General features: G+C 35.7%; 1 protein-coding gene across 1 annotated transcript in view; it reads right to left on the reverse strand.

The window, feature by feature from the left end:
• The window catches only part of LOC124363693 (cytochrome P450 6k1-like), a 44,727-nt gene extending 34,199 nt beyond the window's left edge, over positions 1-10,528 (reverse strand). The window contains exon 1 of the mRNA XM_046818955.1: positions 10,430-10,528. Coding sequence (XP_046674911.1) covers positions 10,430-10,528 — 99 coding nt within the window. The remainder of the gene's footprint in view (positions 1-10,429) is intronic.
• Between the last annotated feature and the right edge of the window lie 36 nt (positions 10,529-10,564).

The raw sequence follows: 10,564 nt of genomic DNA on the forward strand, positions 1-10,564 counted from the left end.
CCATTAGTTTATAAAATAGGAGTGATAATTCTTCCTAGGAAAAATAAACATCGAGGAATACTAGTGCCTATGGCGTTTTTACAGCTATGCACCTAAGTGATTAGCGTTTCCCCTTTCATGAGAGTTGATTCCACTCAACCTGTTTTTGCTTCCCCTTTTAGCGACTATCTTGCCAGGGCTAGGAGCAGTATTAATACCTGTTTCGTCTAGGTTATATATATCTTGAGGCTCGAACTTGTAATCTACCATTACTTTGGACAGATTGTCAAAAAACATATTTACATTTTCCCGATTAAAATTCATTGCTCGTGACAAAGATGTTGATTCGGGAGACCTTATCGCCAAAGTTGGATTCCTTTTAAGGAAAGATGTGAACCAGTCACGTCCTGCCATTTGTGTGTCCACCCATTTTTCCGGCATTTTGCAACTGTTCCTTTGAGCGTACTGAAATGCTAGTTGTTTAACTTCTTTTGGAGTTAGGCCATAAAAGATGTCGGCACAAGATTTTATATAGGAGGCCAATTCTGTCTCCATTTCTACAGTAAACACTTTGTTATGAGGCTTGTACCCCATAATAGCATTGACATTGTTCTTTTTTTTGTCTAAGAATCGCTTTAGTGTTACATGGCAAATATTGTGAGCCTTTGCAGCAGCCCTAACAGAAAACTTCTGCTCCGTAACTAACTTAGCAGAGGCTTCAATTGTATCTTGCGATGGGCCCCGATCTGTCCGTCTGACACGATTTCGCACCATTCTGAAACAAAAAGAATAAAAATTCTTAGTGTTTCAGCTTTAAAATTTAGAAAATAAGCGTATTATATAATTTAAAAGAGGAAAAAGAATTGAAAACAAAGTGCGGGTCAATTGTAACACTGTTACAATTGACCCGCAACGAGCTGTTACATTTGCCCCACAGGTGCACGTTTCGCTTTGACCGAGCCCTGAACCTAACCTATTTGACTAATCGTTCTCCTAAATACAGTAAAGGATAGCGGAAGAAACGTAGAGAGCAGCAAACTTATTGTGATTATCATATACTACATACTAATTGTACTAGAAAACAAAAAACAATAATAACATGATTTTACTTACCTGGTATTTTTCACAAAACTTCAAAACAATCCAGTAAACAATAACCCGCTGACAGCCATAACACGTGGGGCGACACTAGAGCTACGGATGGACAACTAGGCGTGACTAGTAAATCTATTCGTCGCCAGATGGCAGCACAGTACACACTGTTACATTTGCCCCGTGTTACATTTGACCCCGCGCTCCCCCTAATTCACCAAAACTTAAAAAATCATCTGGACCAAAATAAATCCAACCATACAATTTATGTTGCAGTTATTGTAAGAATGTATATAAACGTTGTATGAAGTATAGGAAATATTTATAATGGCTTCTTTGAGCCCTTTCACTCACAGGTAGATTACTGTTGAATGTGCGATTGAAACTGACTTTGGTTTTGCATTAATGGTATCGGCAATGCTAGTAACAATAGCAACCCTTCCCAATGCGAAAGTGTTGGCAAAGTTAGGAGTTTGAGCGTACGAAAATACCCCCCCCCCCCCCCACCCCCCCCCCCCCCCACCCCCCCCCCCCCCCACCCCCCCCCCCCCCCACCCCCCCCCCCCCCCACCCCCCCCCCCCCCCACCAAATTTTTTTGCCCGAAACATAAACAACGATATATCGTTGTGTATCACTTTTCGGTAAATTCCCCTCACAACGATATATTGTTGCGTATCACCCAAAAGGGGTTTTAATTATCATTACTTTTAAACACAATTATTTTATTTTCATAAACCAGTTAGAGTTTAAAAAGGTAACAATATGAATAAAAAAAATATAACAGCATAAATTAAGAACACAATAGAATGAACAAATAAAAACAACGGTATAAATAATAACAAAATTTAAATAACCTACCTATAAATCGATTAACAACTGCTTAGAAAATGGCATAAACTAGGTTAAAATTTGTAGAAAATAAATTCGTCAAGAGAATAAAATGCCTTATTTATAAGTCATCTGCAAACATTTTTAGTTCTAAGTGTATGAGGTAATTTATTGAAACAATTGATTTGTAAATAAATATGGCTGATTAATTTTTTCTTAGTCTAAAAGAAGGTGCAAAGTTGTAGTACGCCACTTTAAATAGAGGAGTTTGCTCACACAACTACAAAAAATCAATAGCTCATTTAATTTTCGAAATGTCTTGTAGACAGATAGATGGACAAACTTTTTACATCCCCCTTTATCATATACATATATTTATATTCTTTACCTACATGTCATTTCTCATAAAAGAAAACTTGTGCTGACTCTATGGCAAGATAAACAATGAAAACAGCATTTTTGTTTTCTATTGTTGTTTTGTTTACTCACCTCCCTACTAATTAATAAGAAGTCCATTCACCCTTACTTCTTAGTTAGCAAACACTATTATCCTTAACATGCCATACTTTGTTGTAAAAGTTGTTTTATTAGAGAAAATATTGCAGATCACAGCAGGGGGGGTAGATCGTGAACTTAACACTTTTTCTTTATATTTCGATTATAAAGTTTTATAGTTTTGTAAATATTGTAATTAATTATATGTATGTGAAATATGAAAAATAACTTTGGTTGTTCAAAAAATAAAATTAGGCTAATTGTGAAATTTGTTAATTACCTTTCAGTTAATCGAGATTTTGGTGTAAATCAAGAAGAAAGACCATGCTTGTTAAATATGTATGGAGAATTTACGACAAGCTATTTCAAAAGTAACCAAGGTTTGGTTTTTAAAAAATTACCTAATCAGATAAATATATTTTACTGTATACATTTAAAAAGTACATATTTCCTCTGTTTTCTACAAAATTACTATAAAGATTTATCATCTTTTGATGAACTTAGAAATTCTTAGAAAAATTCTGCCGCCTGCGGTTTTAGCCAGCCAGTGATCGCATCTTTGAGTTTGTCATCGAAACACTGAAAGTTAACCCTACTTAGGTGCATGAAGAGATGATAATCACTCGGAGCCGGGCCGGGGCTGTAGGCTGGATGTTTGAAAATGCCCCATTTATATTCTTGAAAGGTGTGTGGTTAGTGGGGGGAAGCATTTCAAAATTGCTACTAGAAGTCAGTAATCCAAGGTACTTGTTTTGAATGGCCCTTCTTAATTAAGGTATATGTTTGCATTCCACTAACACCCCTACTATTTTAAAAAATTATATTTTTTTCAAAAACAATTCTGGCAAGTTTTTACATATCGTGAAAATGACCTGAGCTGGACTTACCTCGCACTGAGCTTGTTCTGAGGTTTCACTTTTCTAAAAAAGTCGCATTATTGGCTTCAGGACTGTTTTGGACTCTTGATTTGTCACAAGCTGTATTTAAAGCTTGCTTTCTTTTTCAAAATCTAAAAGATGGTTGTTCAAAGGTGTAATAAAAACTTTTTCAAATCTTTAATAAAAAAATTTACTTAATTTTAAAATTTTATTTACAATGACTGGTGCACACCAACATATTACAGCGGGTATTGAGCATCACGTCTTGCCTGGCAACCCTCCAACAACATAGGGTCACGAAGAACTTTGTTAATGGATACATTTTCACTGAGCCCCTTTCCTGCGCCGAGTCTTGATCTTGAACCTCTTTGCCAAGTGAGTTGCGGGCTGAGGTTCCAGAGGCCTGATGATGTACTCTTGTCCGAGGATCACCAGGAAACAATCTAATTTTGGGGAAAATGAAACTTTATTACATGAAAAAGTGCAATAATCCTTTGTGAACTAAATGTTTCTCAATTTAAAAAAAAATTACATATAAAGGTCTCCAATATTCATCTTACTATGACAATTTACATTATTTTTGCTCTACATGTTATGAAGTTATACTGTTTTTTGTTATCACTTGATTTTGGCTCTGTACGAATTCTTATTGTTTCCAGTGACAAAAAGAACAGTTTTTTTTCATTGGATACTTAAAGGGCTGAATGATAATTGTAATGCGGCTTTCTAAAAGACATTAAATAGTACACAAACGGTATAATAATTTCAATTTGGGGGAAGGCTTATTTTGACTGGCCGGCTGGGCTGGAATAAAGATACAGTTTACAACATTTAAATGTGTGATTTTTCACTGTGTACAATTTTCCCCAAATTCTCAAAACCCCAAATATGGTTTTTTTTGAAATTGGTTGCATCAAATGTTTGCATTTACCAAACAGTAATTTTTTTGGAAATGACAGAAAAATACTAAAACATACTGCCAAAAAACTAAAAAACAACAATTAAATAAATAAATAAAAATAAGGAACAAGTAATTAACTTTTATGAAAAGGGCATGGCTTCCTGACTGTAAAATGTTGTAAATCCAATACCAATCTGGGTTATTACCAAAACAGTCTTGTATTAAAAAGTATTAAAATCCCAAAAACATTTCAAATATTATTAATGTTATAAAAAAAATAAGCACAAGAAAATATATAAATATACAAACCTGCCTTTTTGGGAAAAAACCCCAACTAAAAAGGCAAAAGCTTGCCCTTGAGTGTGGGTCCTTAAATCTTTTTAAAAATTTTCCAAAAAAAGAGTCAAGGCAGGAATAAAAGCCAAAAATTGGTTTTTGGGGGGAGAGGGGGGAAAAGGGAAGCATTTGAGTTCCGTGTCCTTTTTTAAAAAAAATTTTCATCATTTTTTTTAAAACCCAAGCCCCCAAATTAAAGTTTTAAAAAAAAAATTTTTTTCAGTTTTTTAAAAAAGCCTAAGCACTATCTTTTTGGGGAAAAATTTTTGGGAAAAAAAACAAATAATTGTATTACTTCAAAAAGGGGCCCCCTTTTACTCAAGCCCAAAAACTTAATGGAGAAAAAAAAAAACCCCCAAAATTTTAAAGACATTAAATTAACCTAAAGAAAAAAAATTTTTCTGTGGGGGCCCCAAGAAATTTTTTTGAGTGATTTCAGTAGAACAAAATTTAAAAATAAAACAGCATGTTTTTTAAAAAAAATTTTTTTCCCCAAAAAAAATTTTTTTTTTGGGTGTAAATAATTTTTAAAAAAAAGGGTATATTTAACTTTCACCTGTTCTCAAATCATAAAAGCAATTTTTTGCATTTTAAAAAATTTTGAAAAAAAAATTAAAAGAGAAAAAAACACAGTGGAAAAAGGTTCCCCCCCCAAAAAAATTTGGGGGTAGATTTTTCCCCCCAAAAGGGGGTTTTTCCCCAAAAAATTTCCCCAAAACATATGACAGTACTTGAATTTGTTGGGAAAACCCCCCCGGGGGGAAAAAATAAAAAAAAAGTTAAATTTTCAGATGTATATAAAATTTTTGTGTTTTAAATTTTTTTTACTTTTTTTTTTGGGGAAAATTTATGTTACTTTTAGCCCTAACCCCCCGTATTTTTTTCCTGGTACCTATTTAGAAAATAATTTTAAAGGGGTTTGGGGGCAAAAACCCCCTATTTTGGGTTTTAAAAGCAAGGGTTTTTTTTGGGGCCCCCTCCTTTTAGAATTAATTCAAAAAACAACAAATTTTTAATTTCTTTGGTTTTTCCCAAAATATAAGTTTTTTAAAAATTTTTTTAAAAATTTCCGGGGTTTTTTTTTGCAGTAAAAAAAAAATTTTTTCACTTTTCCCAAAAAAAAAAAAAAAAAATTTCAAAATTTAAATTTTAAAACCGGTTTTTTAAATTTTAAAACCCGGGGGGGAAAAAAAGGGGGAAATTTTTAAAAAATTTTGGGTTTTGAACGAAAAAACCCCCTTTTTTAGAAAAAAATTTTCAGCTTTTTGGGGAAAAAGGGGTTTAAAAAAAAATAAAACCCAAAATTTTTTTAAAAAAACTTTAATCCCCCGGGGTATTAAAAATTTTTTTTGAAAAAAGGTTTTTTTTTGTTTAAATTTAAAAAACCCCTTTTTTGGTCCCCCCGGGCAAGCCCCCCCTGGGCCCACACCCTAAAAAGATTTTTGGGCCCCAATAACCTTGGGGGCGCGTTTTTCCCCCCAAAAGGGGGGGCCCAGTTTGCCACAAATTTCTGCTTCCCCGCTTAAAAACTTTTGGGGTTCCTTTTTTTTTTTTAAACCCAAAAAAGAAATTAAAAACCTTTTTAAAAGAAAATTTAAAAATTTTTTTTTTTTTTTTAAAAAATTTAAAATTTAAAAAATTTTTCCCCAAAAAAAAAAATTTTTGAAAAAAATTTTTAAAAATTTTTTTTTTAAAATTTATTTGGGGGAAAAAATATTTTTTAAAAATTTTTGGGGTCCACTTTTTATTCCCCAACGGGGATTTCCCCCTTTTCAAACCGGGGGAAAAAGGAACAAAAAGCCCTTTTTGTAGACTTTCGAAAATTTAAAAAACCCCTTTTAAAAAAATTTTTCCCCTTTGTTTTGGGTGTCCCCCCAAAAAAAATTGGGGGTTTTAAAAGGGCCTCCCTACAAGGGGAAACCCCCTGGCCCCCTTTCCCGCCTTAAAAAAATTTTGTTTTATTTTGGCCCAAAAAAAAAATAAATTTTTTAAAAGGGTTGAAAAAGCCAAAAACCCCGGGAAAAGGGGAAAAAAAGGGTCCAAAAATTCCCCTTTTACCCCTACTAAATTTTTTAAATTTTCCTTTAAAAACACCCAAAAACAATTTTTTCTTTTTAAAAAATTTTTTTTTGGGGGTTAAACCTTCCCAAAACCCAAAGGAAAAAAAGGGGTTAAAATTTTTTTTTTTCAAAATTTTAAAAAAAAAAAGCTGTTTTTTGAAAATTAAAACAAATTTTCCCCCAAAGAAAAAATTTTTTTTTGAAAACCCCGTTTTTTATTCCCTTTTTTTTTTTTTTTTTAAAAAATTTTAAAAAATTTTTTTTCCCCTTAAAAATTTTTAAAGAAACAAAGTTTTTTTAAATTTTTTAAAATTTAAGGGGAAAACCCCAATTTTTTTTAAATTTTAAATTTTTAAAAAAATGAAAAAAAATTTTTTTAAAAAAACCCCAAAAAAAAAAAAGGGTTTTTTGTTTTTCAAAGAAAAAAACTTTTTGGAAAAATTGAAAAAAAAATTAAGAAAAATTAGAGGGGAAATAAATTTTGAAGGGGGCCGCGGGCTGATTTGGGGGGAAAACCCGGGGAAAAGAGGCAAGGCAGGCCGCCATTCCCGGGGCCCCCAGGGACGCCCCCCGTAAAAAAAGGGGCGGAAAAGGGGAAAATAAGGGCCCCCCCGGAGGGGGAAACCCCCTTTCCCCCCCAAAAAAAAGACCCCCGGGGAACCTTTCAGAGAATTGGCTGGGAAACCCAAAAGGGGTTGGGGGAAAGAGAGTTTAAGGGGGAAATTTGGGAGAAATAAGGGGGGCCCCCACCGGGGCCCCCCCGGCCGGGGGACGGGGGGAGAAAACAAAGGGGGAAAACCCCCGGGGGGGGGCTTCCCCCCCCCACAAACCCAAGGGGGGGCCCCCCCCCCCCCCCCCCCCCCCCCCCCCCCAAAAAAAAAAAAAAAAGGGGGAGCAGGAAGGGCCCCCTCAGGGGAACCCCCGAGAAGCCCCCCCGGGGCCCGGGGGAAAGACCCCAACAAAAGAAGCAAATTTAAAGGAAAATTTTTTGGGGGGTTCCCCAAAAAAAAGAATGGGGGGAAAAACGGAAAATTTTAAAGGGGTAAAGAAAGGGGGAAATTTCCCAAAAAGCAAAGTTTGGGAAAAATAAAAACCCAAAACCCCTTTGGGGGGGAAAAACCCCCCCCAGGGAAAAACCCCCCAATTTTCCCCCCGCCCGCAAAGATTTTTAATTTTTCCCGGGGGTTTTGGGGCCAACCCAGGGGCCAAACCCCTTTTTTCCCCCGGGGGGCCCGGGGGGTTTTTTCAAGGGGGCCCTTTTTTTCCTTCAACGGGGCCAAAACCCGGGGCCAAAGGGGAAAAAATTTCCCCCCCCACCTACGGCCAACTCGGGCAGACCCCGGGGCCGGAGGGCAAGGGGTTTTTTTGGAAAAAACAAAAAAAAGGGGCCCCCTTTTTAAGCAAAATTTCCCCTTTTGCGGGGGTTTGGGAACCCAAACCCCCGGGACGGGGAAAACCCAAACCCCGAACCCCCAAGAAGGGGATATCACAATTGAAGGGGCGAGAGGAGACCAGATAGAAGGAGATGGGGAAGAGGAGGAGAGCCAAGTTTGCAGGAGACGTAACTGGACATGACAACCGATTCAGACGGCGCGATGGATGGAGAGAGTGGAGAGACAATGATCTAAAACTAAGTAATTATATTTATGTGAACGGAAGTGGCTTTAAGCCACCTCGTGGTCCAATACCGGTAACAGAATTAGAATTTTTTCAGTTGTTCTTCACAGACAGTTTAATCAACGAAATCGTGAATGAAACAAATAGGTTATGCCAAATTGAATATTCAAAAGAATACTCCTTTACCTAAAAAGTCCATCTGGTGGTCCTGGAGAGATATAACACTCTCTGAAATGAAAGCATTCTTAGGAGTGTTAATCAATATGGGGCCTTAATCCTAAACCAGAAATTGAGGACTACTTTTCTGCCGATTACACACCGACTACCAACCCATTTTTAAAGATATTTTTTCAAGGGATAGATTCCACCAAATATTTTGGAGTCTACAAATGTGAGTCCCCCTCCAAGTGGCCCTGTTGGAGGATTCTTTGACAAGGTCTGGGAAAGTGCGAAGAGTAGTCATGTACCTAGACAAAATGTATAGGCAATACTTCGTGCCTCAAGAAAACGTCAGTGTCCGACGAAAGTACGGTCGCTTTCAAAGGGAGAAGTTTGTTTCAAAATGTATAATAAGGACTAAGCCAAATAAATGGGGAATAAGGATATGGGTATTGTCTGATTCAGTAACTGGATATATTTGTGCTCTTGAGCCATATCTAGGCAAACCAACAACTGATAACATGAACAGGCAAGACGTAGGAGTTACCACTAGAGGTGGTGTTGCATTTAGTTGAAAAATTTGAAGAAGATTATGGTACAGTAGAAGGCCTACATGTTTTCACCGATCGCCTGTATACCAGCTTAGATTTGGCATCGGCATTGCATGATAAAAAAGTTCACCTAACTGGGACTATTCCAGCGAAATAGGAGAGGATTGCCCTCCCCAAGTGCAACCTATCAGAAAAGGGAAAAGATCCACTAAAAAAAGAGTTGTCAAGCCAGTAAAACTGAAGAAGGGGGAAATTAGGGCATTCAGGAAAGATGACAAATATTCGCTCGTACTGTGGAAAGATACAAACCGAAGTAACTATGCTAACAACCTTATTATGATAATTCAACGCAGGAAGTTAGCAGGATAAAAAAAGGTGGACGACAAGAAACTGTACAAAAACCTACCGTTGTGTGCAAGTACAACGAATGGATGGGGGGTGTGGATTTAATGGATCACTATATTTCTTCATACCCATTCATCCGTAAAAGTATTAAATGGTGGAGAAAAATTTTTTTTTGGCTAGTTTAGAAACGGCGCATTGTAAATTCTATGATCTTATTTAATAGTAACAAGCCACCAAATCAAAAAGTGTTACAAAGAAAGTTCTGGAAAAACCTTGTAAAACAACTGGTGGGAGAGGTCAGAAATGTAAATAAAATGGCGCTAGGAGCCGTCTGATCTTGTCGATGAACCAGCGACTGGACAATAAACTGCACCTGATATATCCACTTCAAAACAAGAAAGCAAGAGACTGTATTGTTTGTAGTGATCGAGGAGTAGGAGGAGTCCGCAAACGCACCATATACTTCTGCAAAACTTGTACTGCAAACCCAGGGATTTGCCCTGGTGAATGCTTTGAGAAGTATCACACTAAAAAAAATTTCAAAGAATAATTCATGTACATACAGACCAAAGACTCAAATCATGAAAACCATTAATTTCAGTGTGTTTAATTTGTTATAACTTTCACATGTTATAATTTAAAACAATTTTCAATAAGATTGTAATCCAAATATGTCTAGTGTTAAACTTAATTAAATCGTGTTATTACAAATTAACTTGTTATTATTTCAATCTAAAACCACACTTAATAACTATTTTATTATATATAAGAAAAACAGGTTTTGTGGTAAATTGAGGATGCTAGTTTGACGCTCATTAGGTATGTATGTAAATAATAGTAATTAAATAGGTTATGATCATAGTTCATTAATTGCAGTTAACTGAAAACATTTCATTGGTAAGTATATGTATAAAAAAACGTAATTTGTATGATTTTTTAATAATTATTTGTATTGAAACATGTGTTTTGAAAAACTGATTTTTCATTCCAGAACTTTTTCAATTTTTTCAATAGGACAATTTAAATATATTATACTTAATAATATAAAAATGAAAACTAAATCCTGCAATTATACGTATTTTAAATAATCAAAACAAATTGAAACATTGTATTTTTAATCAAAACAGTCTGTTTAAAATTTAAAAAAACAAAGTGCATACACAATGTCATTAGACACCACAAATTACGTTCCGATCTGGTGTGACGCAGGAGTGTAATATGGCCGCCGGGCTGGTGAACAGGCAGCTATGGCCATCAGAGTTGGCCGTGCCGATCTGACGGGACATTATCTGACATTCAGTTCCCGACCTGCTATAGAAACG

This window comes from Homalodisca vitripennis, chromosome 5 (genome assembly GCF_021130785.1).
Source record: "Homalodisca vitripennis isolate AUS2020 chromosome 5, UT_GWSS_2.1, whole genome shotgun sequence".
NCBI lineage: Eukaryota > Metazoa > Arthropoda > Insecta > Hemiptera > Cicadellidae > Homalodisca > Homalodisca vitripennis.